The sequence below is a fragment of the Monodelphis domestica genome, chromosome 1, assembly GCF_027887165.1.
Source record: "Monodelphis domestica isolate mMonDom1 chromosome 1, mMonDom1.pri, whole genome shotgun sequence".
NCBI classification, from domain to species: Eukaryota; Metazoa; Chordata; class Mammalia; order Didelphimorphia; family Didelphidae; genus Monodelphis; species Monodelphis domestica.
In genome coordinates, this window is record NC_077227.1 from 8,343,497 (window position 1) to 8,370,227 (window position 26,731).

The following is a 26,731-nucleotide window of genomic DNA, read 5'->3' on the forward strand; positions in this document are numbered from 1 at the left end:
TCTTTTTTTATTTGCTCATTTTTTCCCCAGCCTATTTCTTGACTTTGAGCTTTATGTTAAAATTAAGTTCTGCTTACTTGGGGGTTCAGAGACCCTGTCTCAGATTTCTAGATTTTTCATGTTGCTGTTTTTAGAGCCAGGCAAGTTTTTGGTGCTTCCTAGGTGATGGGATACAGAGAGAAGTGTGGTCATTATTCTCCTGTCCTGCCCTCTGGTCTTTACTCAGAAAGGGGACCTGGTGCCCTACAAGCACAAGCACTAGTACTCCTCTTGGACCTGGAGCCATGATCAGGACCTCTGCTGTCATGTAGCAACAAGCAGAAGTTCTCCTCTTGGGGCCTGGAACTATAACCAGGATCCCCAGTGCTCCTCTGCCCTGGAAATGTGACTCAAGACTGTATACATGCAATAGGGTTGGCAAGCAGTCCCAGCAGCACCCAGTGCTAGTAAAGGATCACCCCCCCCCCAGTAATCTCTTTTTTACCAGTTGTCCCACACTCTTACCATCTCTATGCCGAGAGCTCCCAAGGTTCCTGCTGCTGCTGCAGCCACTATATGTGTGGGGTCTGGACAGGCTTCAATCCTGGTGTTACAAACTTTTCCCACTGACCTCCTAAGTTTTCTTAGGCCAGAAAAATGTCTCACCCTGACCTTTTGTTGGCTCTGCTGCTCCAAATTTGTATTTGAGACATTATTTTAGAATTGTCGGTGGGGAATGTTGAGACAGTTCAGCTGGGTTGCCTCTAATCCGCCATCTAAGATCACTTTCCTCTTAATAGACCTGTGATGTAGGAAAGGCAAGAAGAATTATCCTCAATTCAAAAGGAGGAAACTGAGGTTCTGAGGAAACCTAGTATTTTTCCAGTGTCACCTAGTCAGCTGCAGAACCTGGATTTGAGCCCACATTTTTCCAATGCCAAGTCTAACACTCAAACAGCTACCCCTCACCGCTTCTCCAGACATATTCTCCATGATTCCAAGAATCTAAAGACTGATTTTAAAACTTCAGAAATCAACTGCTTACTTCATAAGAACAACCTTGGACTTCTGAGAAAATTGGCCAAGTGAATCTTTCCCTTTTCTTCAAGTTCCCCTGGACGCTGGCTTTGACTTTTCCCAGCTCTGCCACGTGTGTGACCTTGAGTAAAGTCACTCTGTGTCCAGGGACCCCAGTTTCCTTCTTTGCAAAAGGAGAATATTGGGTTAGACCAGAGGTTCTGACCCTTTCTTCTGTCATGGACTCCCTTGCCTGTGACTCTGATAAAACTTAGGAACCCTTTCCAAGAATAATGTTTCTAAATGGAAAAAAATAAAGCATATTGGATTGATTACAAAGGAAATCAATCACAGTGGAAAAAAGATTGAAAAAAATTTAAGCACAAGTTAAGATCTAAGGCTAGAGTTAATGAAGTTGAAGTTACGGTCATTAGTTAGTTAAAATTAAAGTTAGTCAAGAAGCCCTGGCTTCCTTCTATATCCTATCCATTTTAGCCTTCCACCTCCGAACCTATGATCTTTTCATAATGAAATTGGAATAATTAATTGTCCACAGTTTTTGTGCTTTTATTTTAGTCTCTAAGAAATCTGGTCATTGTTTCTAATTCTATTACACATTTCTTTTCTTGTCTGTTTTGTCTTTTTTAAAATGAATGAATTTGTTTGTTGGTACATTAAAATTCCAAGGCATCTCATCCCCTACTAGAAGGCTTCACCCACCAAAAAGAAAGAGAAAAAAAAAAATATATATATATATATATACAGCATGATTTTGTGTTTCTATCAGTTCTTTCTCTGGAGGTAGACATTCATGAGTTGTTCTTCAAATATTAATTCTGTTGCTGTATATAATGTTCTTTTGGTTCTACTCATTTTGCTTTTCTAATTTCATTTAGGCCTTTCCAAGTTTCTTTTTAAATTAACTGGCTTGTCATTTCTTAATGGTGAAATAGTATTCTGTCACAATCATATACCACAACTTGTTCAGCTATTCCCCGATTGATGGCTATCTCTCAATTTTCATTTCTTTGCCACTATAATTATAGAGAGCTGCAATAAATATTTTGGAACATAAAGGTCTTTTCTTTCTCCTTGGAAAACAAATCCAACCATGGTATTGCTGGGTCTAAAAATGTACAGTTAAGGAATTCTCTGTGTATAATTCCAAATTGCTCTCCAAAATGGCTGGAGCAGTTCAACAGTTCCACTGAAGGGGTATTAGGATCCCCATTTCCCCAATTCCCTCCAACATTTGTCATTTTGTCCTTTTATCGTTTTAGCCAACCTGGAGGCATGAGATGATATCTCAGAATTGTTTTGATTTGAGTTTCTCTAATCAGTAATCATTTAGTACATGTTTTCATATGCCTTTGTGTGGCTTTGATTTCTTCATCCAGAAACTCTCTCTTCAGAAATGCCATTTCCCCCTTATTAGGTTGTTGAGTTTTATTTATTTCTACCTGAGTACTAAATGTGTACATATCTTCAGAGATTTCATAAGATTAGGTTTGAGAGAATTATTGGGGCACAAAGAAAAGTAAAGAGAAATAATCACTCCCTCTCCTCCTCTGGTACATTGGAAAGAAAAATGAATTTGGAGTCAGCAGAACTGGGTTCAAAACCCACTTCTACCAGTTTACTTTTCTCCCCCTCATTTTACTCATCTGTAAAATGAGAAGATTGGTCTAGATGGCCTCTATGGACTCTCTAGCTCCAAATGGATGGTCTCCCAGGAAAAGTTCCTAATTGGGTTGGGTAGAGGCATCTCACTGATAAGTTTTGGAAAATAAACAGGGAAGGAGCAGGATGAAACATGGCTTCTGATGTGATGGTGCTCTAGGACCCTACAGTCTAGATGGAAAGTATATCAGGGCACAGAGATGATAGGAAAATTGTTTGGATTCCCTGATGAAGGGAAAATAAAAAAACCCCAAAAAACTAAGGAATTGAGATGAAAACCAAGACCAAAATCTATAAAGAACCCATTAATTATTGGATATTAGAATGGAAGGAAGATCTAGGATATGATTATCTGGAGATTCCAAATGGCAAATCATTCCCAAGGCCATCTCTCTTCCCCTTTCCAGTTATTTTGCAAGGACTCATTATGCATGAACATGCAAATGGCTTTGGGCTTTCCCTTCTGGCCTGTCTCAGTTCTGTTGAAAGAGGAGTCATACCAGAGAGGAAGGGTAAAGAAAATAGAGCTGATTGTTCCAAAACATCAATGTTAGAAATAAAAATATTTAAAAGGTTGTTTCCTTTATGAATCCAAGAATATGACTTTTAGAAAGTCGGAACTACAAGAAGAGGATATTTCCATAAATACATACAGAGTGGGACGTCCATTGCAAATGTAAACTGTTACTGTCTTTGTTGTGCCAAATGTGTTCTGTTGGTGCCCAAATATTATAAAACATAAAATGTATGCAAACTGTATATTTTATCAGGCCATATTTTCTTTTGTTTGCCTGGTTATCTAGGACTATGTACGAATCATTCAAGAATTGCTTTTATGGTTTGTCATTGAGATGACTCTATAAAATAAACCCTGATATCTCCCAGCTGTGTGGAATCCATTCTGTCTAGCCATGGTGCACAAATAACATTTTTATTTGCATCATGTCAAAGAAATACTCGGCGTAGAAATACGTAAGCAAATCTTATCACAAAGTGGGATTGTGATGGCAAACCGCGAGGAGGATATGGCGCCACTCTTGCAATTCCAGACATGGCTTCATTATTTTTGTACATTGATGAGAAATGAAAGGGCTCATCCTGACTCGGTCCCTAAAAAGGATTGTGCAAAGGATCCTCACTGTCTACTCCCCAAAACCTCTGTGGATATGCAGAAACAAAAGCCTTTTCAAGGGTCTATGATCTAGAGCCATAAGAAACCTCAGAAGCCATCTAGGTTAGCTTCTTCCAATCTACAGAAGAGGCAGATAAGCCCTAAAGAGGGTAAGGGTCTTGCCCAGGGTAACAAAAATAGTAAATGGCAGAGGCAGGATTTGAACCCAGGTCCTCTGATGCCAGCCAGGCCCAGGTCCCTTTTCACTCTATACTGCTTAGATGGAGGTAGAGATGGTATCAACCATGTGTTTGCTTTTCTTTGTCTTTCTAGCACTTAGGTCAGTGCCTGGCACGTGGAAAGCACTTAATCAGCTGCTTATTGGCTGACTTGAACATGTTGTTATTTGTTGTGCCTGTAGGACACCAGACCATATTGCTAAAGTGTTGAGTCACACACATGTTTTGTCTATCAGATCCTAAGTGTTTGGATATTTGTACGTGCCCGAAAGCAATCAGGGAACATCTGGCCGAAGAAGAGATGTTTCTCATCCTTGTCATTGAGTGTGTTGATAGAGCTTAGTTTCAAATCTAACACAACTAGCTTGAACTTCACCCCTGAACCTCTGCCATTGAGAAGAACAGAGACAGCACTCAAGGGCTCTACAGCCTGAGCTTGGATTGAGGATGGATTTGAGTCTCCTCTTTTCAGCCTGCTGCAGAATCATCTGCTTGGTTCGGGGTTCATGAGCAGACCATCCCCAAATCTGAGCAGAAAAGGACTTTTGGGGGACAGTGATTCCAGCTCTTACCTGATGGGTTATGTGTCAGATCCCCCAAATTGTGAGGACCAGCTAAACAAAAGAGCCTCTCAGAGGACAAAGTCTGGGATCAGCTTTACCTTCAAGGATAGGGTAGGATGTATTGTAGCTGGTTCGAAGGATGAGGAGGGCTAAGATGTGGCCAACACGCTTTCTTGAGTAAGAGTGAAAATTCTTATTTCATGAAAGTTGAGCTGATGAATGATCCCAGCAATAATATCCAGGATTTCAATAGGAATGTTGAAGTCTCTGATCATGATAACCAGGGAGACCTCTATAAGCTAAGCACATGTATGGGTAAATTAATAAATAAATATATAATAGGAGCAAATACTATAAAGTCTCTCCTTGATAATTGCAGACCATTACCTTTTTCAGTGTAGAACTACAGGAACTATGGGGACACCAGAACTCACTAAAGGCAAGAGACAACAGCCAGAGCACTAAATCCAAGTCTGTTCTTTTGCCTACCCCCATCTTGTGCTGATTCAGAGCCCATTGTCCCAGTCAACTCTGACTTAGGGTTAGAAAATTCTTGTTAACTTCCATTTGAGCACTGATGTGAATTGTCTGATCTCTAGTTTGAGAACTGACCAAAGAACCTCCACAAAAGCTCTGTTTAGACTAGAACAGACCTCAGCTAACATCCAGTCCAACCCTCTCATTTTAAGGATGAGGAACCAGTTAGACGATGTGTCCTGCCCATGGTCAAACACCATAAGAGACAGAGCAGGAGGTTTAACACATCATCAGACTTCAAACCCAACTTTCTTTTTGCTATATTGTCTCTGAAGCAGGCAAAGAGTAAGTGACTGAGGGAGAATTTGAATCCAGGGCCTCAGGATCCAAATCTAGGATGCTTTCCCCATCATTCCATGCTGCAATAGTCTGTAGATAAGAGGGAAATGCAGAGAATTCTGCTCGAATCTGACAAGATGTTGCTCTCAATTTTCAGTCTTCCTAATCATTTGGCTTGGTAAGGATGACTTCTGCAATGAAAAGTGTTCCTCTTTAATCATGTGGCACATGAATTTTCCAAAGGGTGAGTGGTTGTGAGAGGTCTGCCCTTTTGGGGATGTGCCTCGGGGCTCAGCTTCTTTCTGGGCTCTTCTGATGAGACATCCTATACCTAGCCCGAGTTTCCGGAGAGACAATTAATTTCAGACCGCCAACACTTTTGAGTATTAATCCTTTGTAAAATCTTTGTCTGCCTTGTTAAATGGAATATAACTGCAGACTTCCACCCAAAGAATGATACAATGGTGTGGCTTTAAAAGTATTCGGGGATCTGTAAAATGTCTAGGATTAAAATTTCAATACCATTCCTGCCCAATAAAAGTGCAGTCCTCAGTAACTTAAAACGGCCTGATTATGAGTCAGACCCAAAAAATTAGGAGGACCGCCGAAGGAATGGGGCTTGCAGAGGAGGAAGTCTGGGATCATCCTTTACCTTACGGGATAGAGTAGGACATAATGAAAAAGCCAGGAGCTGACCTCATCAGCAGAACTGGTCTGAAAGCTAGAACTGGATTTGTTTAAGGAAGAAAAACAAAGATGGGGGCACTCTCGAGGAAAGGAAAAGGCTATGTTGACATTCGGACTCTTATGGAGATAGGGTTAAGCGGAGGGTGTCTTTAGAGGTAAAGACTGACTCGAACCGACAGCTGGGCCAGCAGAAAACAGTGTCCCGCTGGGTGGACCAGATGCTCTTGCCGTGACTCGCCTGGTTGGCCCGAGCAGGCAAGACTGAGGATGTGAATAGACTCACCCTGAATTTGAGTGACTCATTGGAGCAGCTCAAATTAGTTTCAGTAAAGTGTGGCCAAAGGGAATTCGCCTAATATTGGCTGCCTGCTGCCCATAGGGGAGAACGGACATTCCTGGCCTGGCCTTTTGAGCCAGCCCACCTGCCCCATTGGGGATCCTTCCTATCTTTTCAGGGTGGTGGAGCACAGCACCCCTTCTTGCCCTCTACATGCCAACCAGAGTGACCCACTGGATGGCTTTTTGAGATCTGAATTTAATTTAATCTTTTCAGCTAATAAGCATTTATTTTCTCTCCCTCCTACTCCCACCCTCCATCCCGTTGCAAAAGAAAAAGAAAAAAAAAGAATGCTTATAATAAAAACACATAGGCAAGCAAAACACATTCCACATTGACAGTGCCAAAAACAATGTGTTTATTCTACATCTTGAGTCTTGTCTCTCAACATTGGTCTTCTGGAAACATGGCTCATCATTGAGTTGATCAGAATTGTCTCCTGGTTCTACTCCCTTCCTTCTGCATCAATCCTTATCAGTTTTTGAAGTTCCTCTGAAACCATCCCTTTTGGCATTCTTTATGGTACAGTTACTAGCAGACACTTGCTAGCTGGGTGACCCTGGGCAAGTCACTTTGCCCTGTTTGCCTCAGTCTCTTTGTCTATAAAATGAGCTGGAGAAGGAAATGGCCAACCACTCCAGTATCTCTGCCATGACAATCCCAAATGGGGTCAGGACAAATCAGACACAACTGAAATGACACCCCAACAAATGGTGGGACAGGATTCCAGGCCAATCATACAACATTACTTGTTCAGTCATTCGTTAACTGAAAAGCAACTCCTTAGTTTCTGATTTCTTCCCACTACAAAAAGAGCTGATGCAAATATCTGTGTACATGTGGGACCATTTGCTCTTTCTGTTATTTCTTCAGGGTTTAGGGCTGGTGGAGGTCTTGCTAGGTCCAAAGGTGTGTGCAGTTTAGTGATTTGGGGGGCCCAGTGCCCTTCCTTCTCCCACCTCTACATATCTGTGTGGGCTGCCCTCCTGTCTGGTTCACTCCCTTCTTATCTCTGTTGGTTGAAATTCTTTGCTTCCTTCAAGGTCCAGCTCTAGAAACATGGCGGCAGGGGAGGGACATGGAAGAACCAATGGATTGGAGCCCAAGGATCAGAGCTAGAATCCCAGTAATACCATTGCAGACGTGGGCGAATTTGGACAAGTGATACAACTCTACTCTTTGACTCTAAGTGTCCTCCACTGTAAAATGAGGAGGTTCGATTTCTTTCCAGGTCAACATTTATACACTTAGGGGAAACCAAGCCATTTTGGTAACGAGCTCTGCCTGAGCCTTCCCCACTAAGATGTAAAGCTGTGGGCTGTTTGTCTTTGACTCCAGGTGTGATCGTGGAAAGCCCCTTGGGAACCTCTGGACTCCCACCAAGAACGCGGGACCATTCTGATGGGTACAAGATTGTCAGCCCCACGCTTTTGAATGGAGAACTGTGGGATCCACTCCGTAGCAGCTCATTTAAGGTCAGTTCTGAATATTTTCTGAACGTTTACGAAGGTCAGTTGACGTGACTTTACTGTCCATTTTCGATTATTCCCATTTTATGCCATTTCCCCTGGTTGTGATGTATCGACACATACAGAATGAAGACTTTATTTGAAAGAAGTTGGAATGCAGATTGTCGGTGTTACAGCATCACTTCTGTGGGACCGTGAGGTGACAACGTTCTTCACATTTACTGAACACTCATTTTCCTCAGAAAGCCTCTTATTATATGCCGAGATCCAGGAGTGCTAAATTTTTCATGTGAAAAGACTAGAATTTTTTCATTTAAAATCCCCCCTTCTGTCAATTTCATGAATGTTTTGTCTTTGCTGACATATTTACCAATATCTTAAATTGAAAACACCTTTTACAAAGGAATTCTCATATCATTTTCTATTAAAATCCTTTGAGAACACAGGATTTTCACTTCTTTCATTCAAATGAAATTAATATTTGATAACTCTGATCTGTTGGTTGTAAGTCATCTTTTCATCATGAACAACTCTTGTCAATGTTGTTCTATGATGATGCTCCATGGTGGGATCCATCCAATGTTCCGGAGCTTTCCTCTAGATCAGAAAGTTCCTAACCAGGGAGTCCATGCATCATGGACTTTTATTGGGTCTATGAATATGGATGGGATGGAAAATTACCTCTTTTTATGTCATTGTAATCTTGTGTTTTTTATTTTATCCATTTAAAAACACGATTCTGGGTAAGGATCCACAGGCTTCACTGGTCTACCTTAGGGGGCCGTAACAAAAAAAAAAAAAGGTTAAGAACTTCTGCTCTGGAACTTCTGACAATGACTCCATCCTAGATGTTCAGTCAATGTGAAGAATGTTACAGTTTTCTGGTCCCACACAAGTGATTGAAGAACATGGATGGCTCATCCGTTATCCCCTGGCACCAATGATAAGACCAGCCTACATTCTTTTCACTCATGTATCCCTTTGGTAATAGTTTTGGGGGTTATTTCTCCTATGGAATGTTTCTCTGGTAACATGTTTCTCATGTCCGCCATATGTCTGCCGGTTGCCCTTTGGGTAACATTAATATTAAAACATATTATGAGTGTTATTCACGAACATTTGAAATATATGTCGAAATGTCTTATCTAGATGAATTTTGCTTCAACTTTCCCAATTCCTGTTCCTGTGGTTTGGGATAAGTTTTCCGTTAACTGGCCCAACACAGGGGATGTGACAAGGAATCTATAGGAACACGAGATCGTTGGCGAGATAGCGCAGATGGCTTTGCCCTTGTTTTCAGAGGAGCTATTTTTAGACCAGGTCCTTAATTGAAAACAGACATTCTCCTCGCTAAGGACTCCGGTTGACCAACCCCGGGCCTCTTTCTGAAGGGGCTACACCGAAGCACCTTGACAGGAGGAGCAAGAATGAGGCCGAGGCTGATCATTTGGTTCCCATCTGGCCTTGTGATCCTGAGTGAGCTCTGAGAAAAACTGGCCACTTGCTCCAGATATCTGGACGCACCATCAGCGTTTGGGGGCTCGTTTTGTTTCATGCATATTCTTGCAAATTGAATTCATAATGTACAAATCAGGCATGGCTGTAATAATAATGTCAGCCCAGCTCGGGAGAAACACTCACATGACATTTGAGAGAATTTTCTCGTGCTATGATTCATCAGATGTAAATGTCGGGAGGAGGGACAGGCTGTTTTACACCTACAGCATGACTTGTTTTTGCATCTTCTTTGTGGGGAAAGGTTAAGAACCAAGTAATTCCATTTGGATGGTTAGTCACAATGGTGACGCTCACCACGCGCCTTAGAGGTCGCCGACTGGGCGGCAGGGAAGCTGGTGTTAGTTATGTTGGCATTGTTAGTTAGCACATGGAGCTACTGATGCCAGAGTCGTGGGTTTGATCACTGTGAAGATGAAACGACGTGCTCTCGCTCTCTCTCTCTGTCTCTGTCTGTCTCTCTGTCTGTCTCTCTCTGTCTCTGTCTTTCTCTCTGTCTCTCTGTCTCTGTCTCTGTCTCTGTCTCCGTCTCTGTCTCTCTCTGTCTCTCTGTCTCTCTCTGTCTCTCTGTCTTTCTGTCTCTCTGTCTCTCTGTCTCTGTCTCTCTGTCTCTCTGTCTCTCTTTCTCTGTCTCTCTCTGTCTCCCTCTGTCTCTCTCTGTCTCTGTCTCTGTCTCTCTCTCTCTGTCTCTCTGTCTCTGTCTCTCTCTCTCTGTCTGTCTCCCACCCTTAACTGCAGTTAGCCAGCTTACAAATACATAGAAGTGGGGGCCAGGGCCCTGAAAGAGATGGGCATGTCTGGAGAAAGAATGTGAACCCATTATTACCACTACTAGGGAAACTCATGAAAACACAAGGCCACTGCCAGTCTCTGGCTACATACAGCTCTCCTTTACGAGGAAGGGGCAGAGAGAATGATGATGTTAGTAAAGTTCATAGAGCTCCTGGAACCTCGCGTTTGTGGGTGGAACTAGTTCCCTACTTAGACTGCTGGATTTTCCATCTCACCATGTGGGCACCCCTCCATCAGTGCTGAACTCAAGCTATTCCTGCCATGTTCTCCTGGGCGTTTTGTCCCACTTCTGTGTCCTGCCTTTGGAGGCAGAGAAGCAGGCTTCATGTGTCCCCACTGACCTTTATTGCCTTTGAGATCCTGAGCAAGTCTCCATCTGTCAGCAAAGGAGACTGAGAAAGGGCAATCAGGTTAGGCAGAAGGAGGACCAGGAGGGTGGTGCTACGGGATATCTAGCAGGAGGAGACGACCAAGCGTGCCAGAGGCAATCAGGAGGTCAGCGAGGATCAGGACTGAGCAAATGGACACTACATTCATTTTTCTGTATTTGCTATTCAGTCATTAAGATCGTTGGTAACTTTGGGGAGGGCAATTTCGATGGCGTTATGAGGCCAAAAGCTAGATTTCAAAGGATTAAGGAGTGAGAGGAGGGGAAGTATGCAGAGCAATGGGTATATGCTCCTTTTCTGTGAGTATGACTAAGGAAGAGGACAAAAACCCGATTAGGTACTCCTAGAGAGGAACAGGAAGGCGCGATTGGGTCAGATTAAGATTTGCCATTTTCTTTTTTTTAAGGATGGGGGTAGATCTGGGAGGGTTTGTAGGTAACCGAGAATGAGCCAATAGAGGGGGGAAATTGAAGATTAGGAAGAGGCAAGAAGAAAGGTTATCGTGGGAGATCCTGGGACTAAGGCAGGAGACCCAGAATCATCCCCTGTCATGTGACCGATGAGGAAACTGACCAGCAAAGACCGACCCTAAGTACAGCAAAGCCCGAGTCAGTAGGTGACTCTTTGAAGAGTCTGTTACTGTCATCTCACCCTTCGGGGGTACTATCATACCTTCGCCATAAGCTTCTGCAAGAATGGTGACTGGTGTCTAAGAGCCTTAAGAGCCATGAAGAATTTAACATAGACCATCTCACTGGATCTCCAAGCAACCCATGAGCCAGGGACTAGAGTAGGAGGGCAAGGGTCCTGTTGGTGAAGAGAGAAGGGAGTAAGCATGAATATAGCACCCGCTGTGTGCCAGGCACTGTGCAGAGTACTTTACAGTCATATTACTTGGTCCTCACAACAGCTGTGGGAGGTGCGTGTGCTTATCATCCCCATTTTGTAGTTGAAATGAAGGCAAACAGAGGTTAAATGATTCATCCAGGGTGATGCAGATGCTCAGTGTTGGGCTGAATTTGAACACAGGTCTTCCCAATTCTAAACTCTATCCTCTGCTCCACCTAAGCTGCCAATGGGCCCCTTGTCCACATAATCTATTTAAAGGGAGAAATTTAAATGGAGAAATCCACAGTATCACAAAGGAGGGAAAGGTGGCCTTTTCCCCAACTAAAATCACAGAAGCTCCTTCGACCTATCCACTGACCTGTTTGTGGACCCAGGTTCAGACCATCTACATTACAAGTATTCTTAGTATATTCCCATTGCTCAGCTGAAAAAACTAAGGCTCAGAGATGGTAGTGATTTGTTAACAGCTCCAGTGCTAGTACGCATCAGAGGCAGGACGGCCTTCTTCCTGGTGCCCTCTGCCACTGTGGCACTGTCTTAGTGGAAACCTTTGTTTTAATGTATTGGTCTGGCTTGCTCCTTCCTTCCCATTGCTTGCAGAAGCCCTCCAGAGTACGGACTAAGATTTTAGAGTGTTTGGCCATGTTTATTCTGTGCACAAAGGCCTCGTTTTACTCCAGACTTGAACACGCAATCTCCCTTAGCATGGAAAAGCACGGGCTTCGTCCATGGATTTCTACAACTGCCCTCCTTTGGAGGTCCGGGCTTCCTTTGAAGGGCCGTCTTTCTGTACTTTGGCAGAGAGCCTTCATGTTGTCTCCAGTAGACCGACAGGCCTTTTCCCCAACTCCCCCTTCGGAATCCCTGGCGGACGGAAGGCCCTTCCCTTTCCCAGTCGTCACTCTTTGTGCAAAGGGACGTCTCGTTCTCAGATGTAACTGTCCAGAAATGCCGAGGAAAGACCTCAGATTCTGAGATGGAAACCTGGGTGGACAACCAGCCTTGTAGAGCGGGGCCCTCCGCCTGCCTGGGAAACGGCAAGAGGGAGCCTTCACCATCATGGAGGCCCGTCGGGCGGATGAAGGCTCTGCATCCCCAAGAGGCTCAGGTGGGGCAGGGCAGACATTAGAACACTGGTCTGCTGAGCTCTGAGCCAGCTTGCTCTCTCGTCTCTCAGCCAGCTCGCCTCTGAGAGGGGAGAAGAGTCCGAGCAGACCCTTCCTGACCTGCATGAGCGTCTGTGGTTTTAGAAAGGAGGCAGGAGATGCTGAGGACGACAAGGAGGCTGCCGTAGGATGGACTCCTCGGCCTCGGCCTGGGTCTCACCGGGCAGAGCCCGGAAGAGATTTCAGCCTGGAGAAGTAGCGGTGCTCATCGCCAAACCCATCGGTCCTGGTCCTGCTCTCTAGGGATAGGGAGGACAGGCGGATCCCTTTCTCCCCCAGCACACATCTGCCACGTCTCCTCGAGTCCATCCTTCCATTTGCCTTCTCTGCAGCGTGGCCTGGGAGAAGTTATGCCATGTTCACGTGAAGATGCTGGTATTTCATCTGGACTGAGAGAGGACCCCCCGGGTCTCCCCTGCGTCGCCCCTCCAGAACTTGTCTGGACTGAGAGAGGACCCCCCGGGTCTCCCCTGCGTCGCCCCTCCAGAACTTGTCTGGACTGAGAGAGGACCCCCCGGGTCTCCCCTGCGTCGCCCCTCCAGAACTTGTCTGGACTGAGAGAGGACCCCCCGGGTCTCCCCTGCGTTGCCCCTCCAGAACTTGTCTGGACTGAGAGAGGACCCCCCGGGTCTCCCCTGCGTCACCCCTGCTGGATTGCCCAGGACTCCACTGGACTGAGAGAGGACCCCCCGGGTCTCCCCTGTGTTGCCCCTCCAGAACTTGTCTGGACTGAGAGAGGACCCCCCGGGTCTCCCCTGCGTCGCCCCTCCAGAACTTGTCTGGACTGAGAGAGGACCCCCCGGGTCTCCCCTGCGTCACCCCTGCTGGATTGCCCAGGACTCCACTGGACTGAGAGAGGACCCCCCGGGTCTCCCCTGTGTTGCCCCTCCAGAACTTGTCTGGACTGAGAGAGGACCCCCCGGGTCTCCCCTGCGTCGCCCCTCCAGAACTTGTCTGGACTGAGAGAGGACCATGTGGGTCTCCCTGCGTCTCCCCTCCTGGATTGCCCAGGACTCCACTGGACTGAGAGAGGACCCCCTGGGTCTCCCTGCGTCGCCCCTCCAGAACTTGTCTGGACTGAGAGAGGACCCCCCGGGTCTCCCCTGTGTTGCCCCTCCTGGATTGCCCAGGACTCTACTGGACTGAGAGAGGACCCCCTGGGTCTCCCCTGCGTCGCCCCTCCAGAACTTGTCTGGACTGAGAGAGGACCCCCCGGGTCTCCCCTGCGTCGCCCCTCCTGGATTGCCCAGGACTCCACTGGACTGAGAGAGGACCCCCCGGGTCTCCCCTGCGTCGCCCCTCCTGGATTGCCCAGGACTCCACTGGACTGAGAGAGGACCCCCCGGGTCTCCCTGCGTTGCCCCTCCTGGATTGCCCAGGACTCCACTGGACTGAGAGAGGTAACCCCGGGTCTCCCCTGCGTCGCCCCTCCTGGATTGCCCAGGACTCCACTGGACTGAGAGAGGACCCCCCGGGTCTCCCTGCGTCGCCCCTCCTGGATTGCCCAGGACTCCACTGGACTGAGAGAGGACCCCCCGGGTCTCCCTGCGTCGCCCCTCCTGGATTGCCCAGGACTCCACTGGACTGAGAGAGGACCCTCCGGGTCTCCCTGCGTCGCCCCTCCTGGATTGCCCAGGACTCGTCTGGAAGATGCGGTTCCCAACAGCAAGCTCTGGAGCTGGAGAGTCTAGTCTGAGGCCACAGACTCAGCTGTGACTTCAAGATGGACCCCTTTCCGGGGTCCCCATGTGGGCAGTCAGAGAGGAGTGGGAGTGACTGGATCAGAACTCCCTCAGCAAGCGGGAGGAAAAGCAGAATCCGCGCTAGAAGGGAGCGCAGAGGGGTTCTGGCCCGGCAGCGGCCGGTCCCCTTCCCTCCGGCCCCCTCAGAGGCCCTCAGATTCGATGGACCGACTAAATCGGGACGCAGCGGCAGAGACCCTGCTAGTGGCGGCTTCCAACGCCAGTCTGTGAGCTGCTGTACTGGCTGGGACACCCCCTCGAGGGCCCCCCTCCTTCCCAGAGGAAGACACTGAGGCCGGCGGGAGATTCTGTGGCGCCTGCTGCGCCGTGACAAGCGTCTGAAGCAGCATCTGAATGCAGGTCCTCTGAGGGAAGCCGCTCCTGGGCTCCTGGCGCTCCGCCTCATCTGCTCATCCAATCCCGGCTCGGCAATCTCAGGGGCCATCACAGGCGGGCTTTGGCACCCGGCCTTGGTTTGGGCCGCAGAAGGAGGTCCTCGTAGGCCAGCCTTCGAGCCTTTGCCCAGATAGAGGCGGGAGCGGCAGGCCTGGAGGAGAGGATGGCTGGGCGAGCCGCGGTCCAGGACGCCGTTGCCCTGCTCGGTCCTTTGGGGTCCTGACCGGAGCCCAGCCCGTCCCCTCCAGTCCCGGCTCTGCGGAGAGGAATGTGCTGGCGGGGCCCCTTTGTGGACTCTGGGGCTCAGAACATCCTGAAGGCCCGGGCTGACACGCGCCCTGTCAGGCTCCCCAAGGCTGCTGCTGGCCATGGCCTGTTGGCTCGGTCCGGGTCCATCCCCGGTTCAGAGAGGAGGACGCTGAGGCAGATGGAGCACTTGCCCAGCGGCACACAGCTCGTGAGGGTCTGAGGTCAAACGCGGACTCAGCCCTTCCGGACTCCTGGGCCAGCTTAGTGTGCCCAGTAAGGTACAGCTCTAGCGAGGGGGGCTTGCTGCCTTCCGGGCATCCTCGCCTGCTCCAGGATACCTGGATGTTGGGGAAGTTTTTCTGACATTCGGCTTCCTCCTCTTGCTCCGGGTTCAAGGCTAATAAACTCTGGAGTCAACTTTAGAGGGTTTAAAATTGTTTTGATTGCACTTGGTTTGTCTTATTTTGAACCCTTATTTTCTGTCTTATTTTCTAAGGCAGAAGAGTGGCAAGGGTTAGGCCATCTGGGTGAAGTGACTTGCCCAGGGTCATACGCTAGTGATTGTCTAACACTGGATTTGAACTCAGATCTTCCTGAGACTCCAGGCTCAGGACTCTCCACTCTTACTCCTTTGAAAGCTGGTATCCGTGGAAAACTCATCACTGTCTTATCGTCCAGTCACCCTGTCAGCCCCACTCCAGTGGCACTTCCTAGTGTACCGGAGTTCCTTAGGATGTGAAGTTTGGTGGGGATTTTTAAATGTCAAAGCCCAGCATGAGGGTTTTTTTTTTGATTGACTGAGATATTACTGATGACCAAACTCTCCCTACCAGTATTGATTAGCACAGATACCTATTGGCTATCATTTATAGTTGTAGTTGGTGTCATCTGAAGCAGAACTAGAACCCAGGTCTTTCTGGCTAGGAGATTAGCCGTCATTCTACTCCTCTCTACTGCTTCTCACTACAGTGTTGATAGAGATTGACTGGGCTTGGAGGCAGAAGAAGTGGGTTCAAATCCTAGCCCTGAGACTTTGGATATTGCTGAGGTTCAGGTCTAACCTTAGGACTCCCCTGCTCAAGAAACTTCCATAACTCCTTACTATCTCTAGGACAAACCACCTGCTCCTCTCTCTGGCATTCTATTATTTTTTTTATTCAAAGATATTTTATTTTCCCAATTACATGTAATAATTTTCAGCATGTGTTTTCCAACATTATAAGATCCAAACTATCTCCCTTCCTCCCTTCCCTCTGCCCTCTAGAAGTAATTTGATCTGGGTTATACATGTATCATCAGGCAGAACGTACTTACATATTGGTCATTGTTACAAGAGAATATTCATATCAAACCAAAACCCCCAAATAAAATGGAATGAGATATTTGTAAAGTGCCTAGTACAGTGCCAGGCACATAGGAGATGCTATATAAATGCTAGAGATGAGGATGATGATGATGATGATGGTGGTGGTTGTGTTGAGAATGGTGTTGGTGTTGGTGGTGATGGTGATGTTGATGATAATGCTGTGGTGGTGATAATGGTTATGGTGGTGGCAGTGGTGATGGTAATGATGGTGGTGGTAGTGGTGATGATGGTGGTGGTGGTGATAATGGTGATAATGGTGGTGGTGGTGGTGATAGTGGTGGTGGTAGTTATGGTGGTGGTAGTGGTAGTAGTGGTGGTGATGGTGGTGGTAGTGGTAATGATGGTGGTGGTGGTGGTAGTGGTGATGATGGTGATGGTGGTGGTAGTGTTGATGGTGGTGGTAGTGGTGATGATGGTGATGGTGGTGGTAGTGATGATGGTGGTAGTGGTGGTAATGGTGGTGGTAGTGGTGATGATGGTGTGGTGGTGGTGGTGATGGTGGTGGTGGTGGTTATGGTGGTGGTGGTGATGATGGTGGTAGTGGTGATGATGGTGATGGTGGTGGTAGTGATGATGGTGGTAGTGGTGGTAATGGTGGTGGTAGTGGTGATGATGGTGGTGGTGGTGGTGGTGATGGTGGTGGTGGTGGTGATGGTGGTGGTGGTGGTGGTGATGGTGGTGGTGGTGGTTATGGTGGTGGTGGTGATGATGATGATGATGATGATGGTGATGATGATGGTGATGATGGTGGTGGTGATGATGATGATGATGATGGTGATGATGATGGTGATGATGGTGGTGGTGATGATGATGATGATGATGGTGATGATGATGGTGATGATGGTGGTGGTGATGATGATGATGTCACTATTAAGGAGCAGAGATGGAATCTGGACTCAAAAGTTCTGACTCCAGATCCCAGTGTTTTTCCCACTATCATATGGAAAGCCCTTTAGTAGCCCCACTTTACAGACGAAGCTCAGTATAGCAGAATGACTTACTTGTCCAAGGTCATCCAGCTAGGAAGTGCCGGGACCAATCCTGAAAGTCTCTGGCATCTTCACGCACTTACGATCTACCTCCGAGCTCTCTTCCCAGAGTTCTATAGGGATTCTGCTCTCCTTTGGGGCCTGGCTACTCCTTCACTGCTACAGTTCGGTTTACAGTTGGGGCTGCCATCATAAAGTACGTCCTTTGTATAGACATCAATGCTTTCGGAGACTGAACATGTGCTGCTGCTCCAACACAGGCCCATCCCTTGTAGGCCTCGGTAGAGACATCTGGGGTCTGTCTGAGCCGACGCTCATTCAGAGCAGTGGGGCTTAGTGGGATTAGACCCAGTGGCCACGACTTCAGAGGAACTGACAGGAGACCATCTGGAGGGAGTCAGACTGTCCTCAGTACAGTCTGGACCCTGAACTTCCTGACTTCTTTTCTGTCTTCCACTCGGGTTTTTCTCTTAGTCTTTTTAATGCAGTTTCTGTTGTTCTGCCAACTAGTTCTTTGTCTTGGGGTCCCAGCATGTAATACAGTATCCGACACAGAGTGAGCCCATAATAAACGCTTGCTGATGAATTTGTGACCCCCAATATATCGCCCACTTTTGATTTCTATCCGCCATGGGAGCTGCTTTGATGACTGACTTTTTTGTCTCCAAACAGCCTGTTCCCAAAGTTTGCATTTCTAACTGCGCCGCTCTCCCCTTGGGGCTCCGCCTAATCAAGGCTGACTGGCCAGTGCCGTAGCCCAAAGCATGGACCCCTGCTGCTCTAACCTGGCCTGTGCCAGAGCACCACACTAAGAAGACTAGGACATTCTCTTTCTCGGTACTCTTACTGATGTGGTAGCTTATTAAAGGCTCCCCTCTTTGTTCTTCATTTCTCTTCTTTCTTCCTAGGAAATGAAGTCCTGTTTCCTGGCTTTCCTGGCTCCATCCGCATCTCCTCTGAGCTCTTGCTCCAAACAATAAGCTCTTCTTTCTCCTGTATCTTAAGCATTTCCCTCTCATTCCTCTTTGTCTACACATGCTTACATCTCCCACAGCCTAAGAAGACCCACCACCACCACCATGTATATACCCAGACACTCCACACCCTTTAAACTGCCACTATAACGATCCCCTCCGCCATTCTCTTACCAGCAACTCATTCATCCCTTGCTGGAAGATGTCTTCTGAGCCCCTGAAGTTTCCTAAGAATTAGCAGAGATGAGCTCGGCAGCTGAGTGAGGACAGAACCTTGTTCAACCATCACTGGACCATGAAAGTCAAAGAAGGCACAAAACAGGGATAATATGATCGATCACCTAAGGGATGAGCCGGCACGATGGAGAATTCCAGTGTTCAGTCTGAACAGCAGCACTTCCAGCCAACGCTAAAGTTCTCCAAGTGTTCCCTTAGCAAATGACGTCACTAATTCCACTGAGCCCCAAGACACAGGGAAGCCTCCTTAGAGAAAGTCACAATTATTCTGAAAAGATGAGGCTAACCATCCACACAAGAAAAAGAAACTGGAAGAACAAAAGATAGAGAAACAAAGCATCTCAATGTCTTTTCAGCTGAATGGGTTCAGATTCATTCATTCATTTATTCATTCATTCATTCTCTGTCTCTCTCTCTCTGTCTCTATCTCTTCCTCCCTCTCTCTCTTTATCTCTGTCTCTTTCTGTCTCTCTGTCTCTCTCTTTGTCTCTGTCTCTCTCCCTCTCTCTCCATCTCTCTCTGTCTCTGACTGTCTCTCTGTCTCTGTCTCTCTGTCTCTGTCTCTGTCTGTCTGTCTCTCTCCCTTCCTCCCTCTCTTTATCTCTGTCTCTTTCTGTCTCTCTGTCTCTGTCTCTGTCTCTCTCTCGCCCTCTCTCTGTCTCTGTCTCTGTCTCTGTCTCAGGACAAAAAACACTGGCTCTGGAGTCAAGAGATCTGGGTTTAAATATCTAATGCTTGTGGCCTGTGTGGCCTTGACCAAGGCACTTGCCCTTTCTGGGCCACAGTTTCTTCCTCTGGAAAATGTTGTTGGACCAAAGAACCTCTAAGGTCTCCTCTAGATCTAGGAGTCTGTGCTTTGGGATGGAGAAATTTGCTTTGGATGCCATGATGACTTATAACCATGTCAGTGCCTTTGGCTTCATGAGGGACTCTTGTTCTCCTGGTACTCACAACAGCAAACAACACAACCTTGTGCATAGGGTACCACTAGACCAGCAGTCACGATGATCTGGGTTCCAATCCTGCCTCTGATACTTGTTAGCTGGGTGACATTGCTTAGCCTCTGATGGCCTTGGCCAGCTCATCAAGCCTGATCCTCCCGCCATCTTCTAGATAGGCTGTTACAGCCCAGGTTGGGACCCAGCCACTCAGAGAAGGGCTTGGAAGGGTTTATGAAAACCCGAGGTCTTGGCCCCAGAGTATGGCGGCCGCCCCTGTTGCTTGCTTTGTTTAGGCAACACTCAGGCTCTTATTTTATCCCGTGTTTCCGTGTCGTTTGCTTTTATGTTCCCAACATGCCGTGGAGTTGTGGTTTCCTCTTTGGATGTGAAGAATGGGGCCCATGAAGAGATCTTTTCTGTCAGTAGTTTGGGGAGCAGCCCTCTCCCTCAGGCCCTTGGGAAACAACCAGAGCACTTTTATGTCAACCCCATTTTCTCAGTAGAACGGCTTGTCTTAACTTATTCACTCAGGTGAAGCCTGTCATGCAGGCAGTGCCCAGCTTAGCAAAGGCGGGGTTCATGGGGGGGTAGCTTTTTAGAAACCTGGGACGTGTCTTCCTGTAGGAAAAATGGGAGTGATTGTGAGGAGGGGACAGAGGAAGGCTGAGGAAGCTGGGCTAAACCAACCACCAGAGGGGTACTGGACACCATGCTGGGTTTGGATCCAGGAACCTGGGTTCAGATCCTACCTTACCGCTAGCATGGTGACCCCAGGCAAGTCAGTTAACCTCTCCGGGCCTCTCTTTTGCCATCTATGAAGTGGGAGGGCTGACTTCAATGGCCTCCATGGCAAACCTCGCTGTCCCATTCCGAAATCCTGCCGAACCCACATCAGGAAGGATGGCCTGAGCTGTCTTCCATGGCTAACCTCTGCCGGAGGCCCTCACCACGCCAGCCCTCAGCGTCAGTGGAATGAAAGGAGGATTCTGTGGGATAGGCTGGGACTCGAAGCTCCCAATCACGCCACCTTTTTTCCCACAGGAAGGCATGTCCTGGGTTTCTAAGCTGACGGCTCCCCCGTGAAGTTTAGGGAAGAAGCGTTCATGTTGGGGGCTGCCGGAGCAACAGGCCTCCCCCGAGGGAAGAGATCAAGAAAATGCCTTCTGCCGAGAAGGGATTGATGTAGAAGCCCTCCGCGTGGCCTTTGGGGAATCACTTAAGTACTCCTGGCCTCGGTTTCCTCATCTTGAAAATGAAGGGCTTAGACTCGATGGCCAGGGACGCTCGCAGCTGTGGATTGAGACGTGTGCACTTATGACTTCATGCTTTCTCAGGCTCCCCAGCCCATCAGGCTGCCTCTCCTGGGGCCATCTTTTCCCAGGGAAGTCTGTGGGAAAGCAGAGACTGCAGGTAGGCAGCTTCTCTTTCCTCCAGCTCAGCTCCCCTCCCCATCCCTCTCGCCTTCCTCGAAGGGCTTCGTGAGTTCTGGCGGCTGAAAATCTCATCCCCCCTTGAGACAGTAGGATGAGAGCCGCTCTGAACAGAGCTGAGCCGGCCCCTCGCTCATGTATGGCCAATCCATGGCTGCAGCCCATTTGTGTATCTATTTGTTCCTCTCTGTCATCTAGCTGGCCATCTGTCCTTCTGTCCTTCTGTCTGTCTCTCTAGACTTATGCGCACACACATACACACACACACACACACACACACACACACACACACGAGACTCTGCAGACCCAAGATCGCCTCCATGGCCCAGTGAGCCATTGTAGGATGACGTCAGTGAAAGCGATCCAGAGGAAGGAAAGAAGATGTCAAGGCGATGCTAGCCAATAGGTTTCAGAGAAATGAGCTGAAGGTCTCTTTATGGGAAGAGAAAGGAAAAGGAAAGGAATAAGCAATATGATGGCACCTACTGTGTGCAGACAGCCCTGTGCTCGGTACTTTTTATAAATATTATTTCCTTTGATCCTCTCAGCAACTCTGCAAGTTAAGGGCTATTTTGTCCTTTTTACAGCTGAAGAAACTGAGCCAAAGAGAGATCAAGTGACTTGTCCAGGATCACATTGTTAGGAAGTGTCTGAGGCCACATTTGATCTTGGGACTTCCTGGCCCCAAGACTGTACTACGAGTTACCTCTCTTTAGGACAGACTCTCATGATTTCTCTCAATTTCACATGATTTTTCAAGTTTCAAAATTTTGTTTTAAAAAAATTCCTTTTAAAAACCCACAACAAATTGTCTAGTGCTGCTGCAGGAAAGGAAAGCGGAGCTCTCATGGGGGTTGAGAGGCTATTGTCCCAGGGGTCTTCTAGATATGCATCAGCCTTTCAGGCTTCGCACGTGTAAGAGAGGAGATGGAATCACCCAGTTTTACCTCCGCTAGCTTAACGAGGTGAAAACCCATCTCGCCTCAGATTAAACGTGAAATGTCTTTGCAAAACGCTGGATGAAGTGAAATGATGTCAGAGAGGAAGCCTGTTCTAACAGGCTGGGAAATTTGGTCCTGCCTCCCAGGTTCACTGGGAGTGATCAATTAAGTCAAGAAGGGAAAGAAGATCCAGAAATTGGAGTATGAGGTTTTCTAGCACACCTCTGAGGGGCAAAACTACAGCAGAGGAGGGAGACAGACCCTGGAGGGTCATTGGCTCTACAGAGATCTCAGAGCAGGAGATCCAGAGTGGGGAACCTCAGGAAAAAGTCTGTTCTTTTCTGAACTGCTGCTTGTCTACCCACAACCTGCTTTTTTATAACCCAAAGGTTTACAGTAAGCAGTCAAGGCTTAACTAGAGAAAAACAGAAATAGAAAACTAAGCAGAAGGCCCAACCTCTGCCTAAATGTTAGGAGTGGTGCTGATTGGAGGCGCAGAGTTATCATGACTGAGCTCATAAGTTTTGTCTATAATAAACTCCCTAAAACTAAAGAGGGGAGGTCCAATTCAATTTTGATTCAATAAATATTTGTTAAGCATCTACTATGAAGGGCTAGACACTGTGTTAAGTGCTAGGGATTCAAATAAGAAAAAGAGATCATGCCTGCCCTCAAGCAGTTTACAATCTAATGGGAGAAGACAACATATATGAAGAAGGTGAAAAGTGAAGGGCACCAATGGGTACCTGGGATGGGGGCATGATGTTCCCACAAAGTCAAAACAAATCTGAGTTGCTGGTAGAAAACGGAGTTCCCAGATCTTGCTATAAAGGAAGGCTTGAGATGAGAAGGTGCTGAGTGTCAAAACCTGAGCTATTCTCTTGGTGATAAGATTTCAGGTGATCAGTTTAATCTAGGAGTAAATAAGTAAGAGTATTCCCATCGCATCAAATCAAGACCAAAAGGCACCTGCTGATGGAAAATGTATCTTGGGGCCACTATATTGTCCTCAGGCTTAAACAAGCCAGTTACTATGGAGCTGCACAACTATAGGAAGGATTGTTATCACGACTAAAAATTTAACAGCAATAATCTACCAGGATTGTTGTATGACAAGGAATTGAAAATGCAGATCACTCAGGGCCAAAGAGAGAGATGCACAGTTAGTGTAAACTAGCTACTCACTAAGGCATGTTATGATTAAATTCTCTGAAGACTATACATTAAATTATAATTCTTTATGAGATAGACAGAGAATCACATGTTCATCTGGCCATGCCACTCTGCCTCCATTTACCAGCCAAAAGCAGCCTCACCAGCCAAGAGTCTCCAGTCCCAAAATGCCCCCAAAGAGAGGCTCCCTTCCTCAGTCTCCTTTCTTAGAAAGCCATTGACTTTACTTCTGAGTCTCTCTGGTTGGACAGTCTTGACCTCTGTCTGGGTCAGAGTCAGGTCTTTGGATGCCAGCAGTCATGTGGGACAAGGGCCAGCCTCTTGGGGGAGGCCAAGGAGCCATGAGACCTCTGTCATCCTCCCATAGCACAAATTCTTATCCAGTCAAAGAGTAGAGACGATCCTGAACAAAATGGGTTTTCAGACAGAATATGGGGGTAGAATTTATACTCAATTCACACAGAGGACTATAAAGAAAGACCAGATTAAAAGGATGTCATTGAAGGAAGGTACAATTGAAAAATGTGGACTATTCCCATGGAAGGGTCAAGGGAAAACCAGTGGGAAGGTCCTGGGTGGTGAGGGAATGTTAGGAAGGCAATAACCATTGTGCATTGCGGTTGTACTCACCTGGTGAACATAGGAGAGAACATGGACAAGAGCCTTAAGGGTTGGGCTGTCAAAGGGGGCTGATATCTGCATTGTTGGCAGGAACATTCATGCGGAAGATTGCAGATTCGTTGGAATACTGTATCTTTAGGAAAGAAGGCCGAGAGGCTATGGAGTAGTCCTAGAGATCACAAAGCATGTAGCCATGTCCCTTTGATCTTTAGAAGCTGCCACATGAGCTTGGATTTGGAGTTGGAAGAGCCAGCTTCCTACCTAGCCTTGGCTTCTTACAAGATCACAAATCTCTTTTGAGCTCAAAGTCATACAGAAACTTATCTTTATTCTTTGAGACGTTAGGATGACCTCATCCTCAAACACGTTCTTCCACAAATTAAATTCTTATCTTTGGTCTCATGAGTAATCAGAAAAAAAAAAGCAGAGACCCATTCCAAAACTTCCTTGGCGTTGATGAAAAAGGCTTCTGCTTGGGATTGCTACAGAAACCCATTAGGGAACCTTGGGTACATCAGAAGAGTTAGCAGTGACCTTAGCAGTCACTAAGTCCTGTCCCCCCATCCTTTGACATTTGAGGGAACCGAGGCTCAAGGCAGTGCCCAAGCCCATGGAATCAGATCAGCTGGAGCTCACTCCACTACTCTTGGTCTTAAATGCAGTAGAATTGACATTGCGCCAGTCCTCCACAAGGAAACTGTGCTTGGGATCATATAGGACACAGTGAAGTCTTGGGACTACGCTACCCTTTGCCCTCCATCAGTGCTAGAGTGTCTGTCATCCACTTGAGAGATGATCTAACTAAATGTGATCAAGTGTCAGAGAAGGTCTACTCCAGTGGCTGTGGACTGAAGAGATGGTGGGACAAGAGGGAGAGAACCCTGGACTAAAAGTCAAGGTCAATTGAGTTCAATTCAACCTGCTCTGGTAGGGACCACATCTTTGAAAAATTCCTTGTGGGATCATTGGGGTGAGAGTGAGGAGGAGCCAAGGAAGTCATCTAGTCTTGAGCCCCTCTTTTTGTGGGTGAAGAAACTGAGGCCCAGAGTGGACAGATGACTTTTCTGGGGTCACACAGACTATAGGAGTCAGCTCAGCTCCTTTTACCCTAAGAAGTATGCCAAGAAGAGGAGGATCCAAATGATGAGACAACCAGAAGTCTAGGGTTGGGGAGTGTGAGTGAGTCAGCACATAGCCCTTGCCCTGCTTTCAGACCTACATCCCAAGAGAATTGGGGGAGAGCTTGGGGACACTACCAACCTAGAGAAAACAGACATGATCCTGATACTGTAGTCAAGGATATGAAGACTGCCACATGCAGGAGGGACGGCAGACATGAAGTAATGGTGGAAGAAAGGTAGATTTCACCTGGACATTAAGGGGAGGTCACAAACCATCCCAAAGTGGTATGGGCTTTCTTGGAAAGCAACACATCCTCACCTTTCCCATTGGAGGTCTCTGGTTAGAGACTGGCTGACCACTTCTTGAAAATGTTATGGAGGGGGCAGCAGGGTAGCTAAGCGGATGGAGAGCCAGATCTGGAGATGGGAGGTCCTAGGTTCAAATCTGGATTCAGAAACTTCCTAGCTGTGTGACCCTGGGCAAGTCACTTAACTCCCATTTGCCCAACCATTACCACTCTTCTGCCTTGGAACTAATACACAGTATTAAGTCTAAGACAGAAGAGAAGGGTCTGTTTTTTTAAAATTATGGGGTGGATTCTTCAGGCAAGAACTGGTCTAAATGTCAGGGAGAATCCTTGCAGCTCTGAGAGTCAGGACCCAGCAAGAGCTTTAAAAACTGGCCTCTCAGCCATCTCATCTGGAGATTTTTGTCTTTATAATCACTTTCCCAGAGTTCCCTTGGCCAGGAGGCCCTTCACTGCCACAGTAGGCTGGTACTGCATTCGCATGAGCTATCCCCCTAATAAAAATAATAACATTCATGGAACAGCATCAGACTGAGATGGGAGAAGATAGATCTCAGAAAATCCAAATAGAACAAGCCTTCAAGTCTCATGGAGAAGAATAATTATTTTTAAATGAGTCTGAATTGGGTAATAAAGGAGAAGAAAAGAGCCCATTTCCAATTATCTTTGTTACAAAGGTGGATCGTATACTTCCTCTTGAAGAAGGCTTTATTCTCGCTCAAATCCCATTATTTTTCATTTGGTGAATGCACTGGTGAGCGGCATTAAACAATTTAGTTAAAATTTATATGAAAAGCATTATTCAAAGTGGAGCTTTTTGTCAATACCAGAGACCCTGATGATTTTTCATGCTAACAGCCTTTGGGGAGTAAAACAAGGTTCGAATTCCGGAAAGATGATTTCCAGCATTCTTTGGCAGGACCTGATTTTGTTCAGGTGGCAGGAAGCGACATCCCACAATGGGATGGAGCATCATTGACGGCAGTCATCAGATCATGGATCAGAGGGACCTCCAAGATCTCCAAGTCCAATACTCTCATTTTGTATTTGAGGACAGAGAACTTGGCCAAGTCACAGAACTGGGGCTCCATTCTGGGCCTCAAACTAGGCACTCAGCCTTTGTTACCTTCTCAGTTTTAGAGCTGGAGGAGACCTCCGGGAAAATTGACTTCAAGCCCCTTATTTTTCAGGGGGAAAACATAAGAAAGAGAAAGACTGAGGCGCTTGTCCAAAGTCAGAGGTAACAAAGTGATGGAACTTGGTCTGGAAACCACCTCTTTTGTATTCTTTATAGCACAGGCTGGAAGGCGCCTTAGTAGGACCTTCTATGGGCAAAAGTAGGAAACAAAGTTTAGGAGAGGAAGAGATCATGTAGGTAGTAAGGAGAAGACCTAAATTCTGGCCTCAGGTCCTCTCACTCCAAAGAGAATACTCTTTCCAAATATGGTCTCCAAGTCCTCATCAATGTAATTTTTTATACATGTCTAATAATTATAGGGAGCAGCTACGTGGCACAGTGGATAGAGTCAGGAAGATTCATCTTCCCCAATTCAAATCTGGCCTCTGACACATACTAGGTATGATCCTGGGCAAGCGGCTTAACCCTGTTTGTCTCCATTCTCTTATCTGTACAA

At 47.0% G+C, this 26,731-nt stretch overlaps 1 protein-coding gene across 2 annotated transcripts in view; it reads left to right on the forward strand.

Moving 5' to 3' along the window:
• Positions 1 to 26,731, forward strand: part of ADAM12 (ADAM metallopeptidase domain 12) — a 354,303-nt gene that overhangs the window by 30,277 nt on the left and 297,295 nt on the right. For both annotated transcript variants that reach the window (XM_007478237.2, XM_007478236.2), the window contains exon 2: positions 7,768 to 7,904. In XM_007478237.2, coding sequence (XP_007478299.2) covers positions 7,768 to 7,904 — 137 coding nt within the window. The remainder of the gene's footprint in view (positions 1 to 7,767; positions 7,905 to 26,731) is intronic.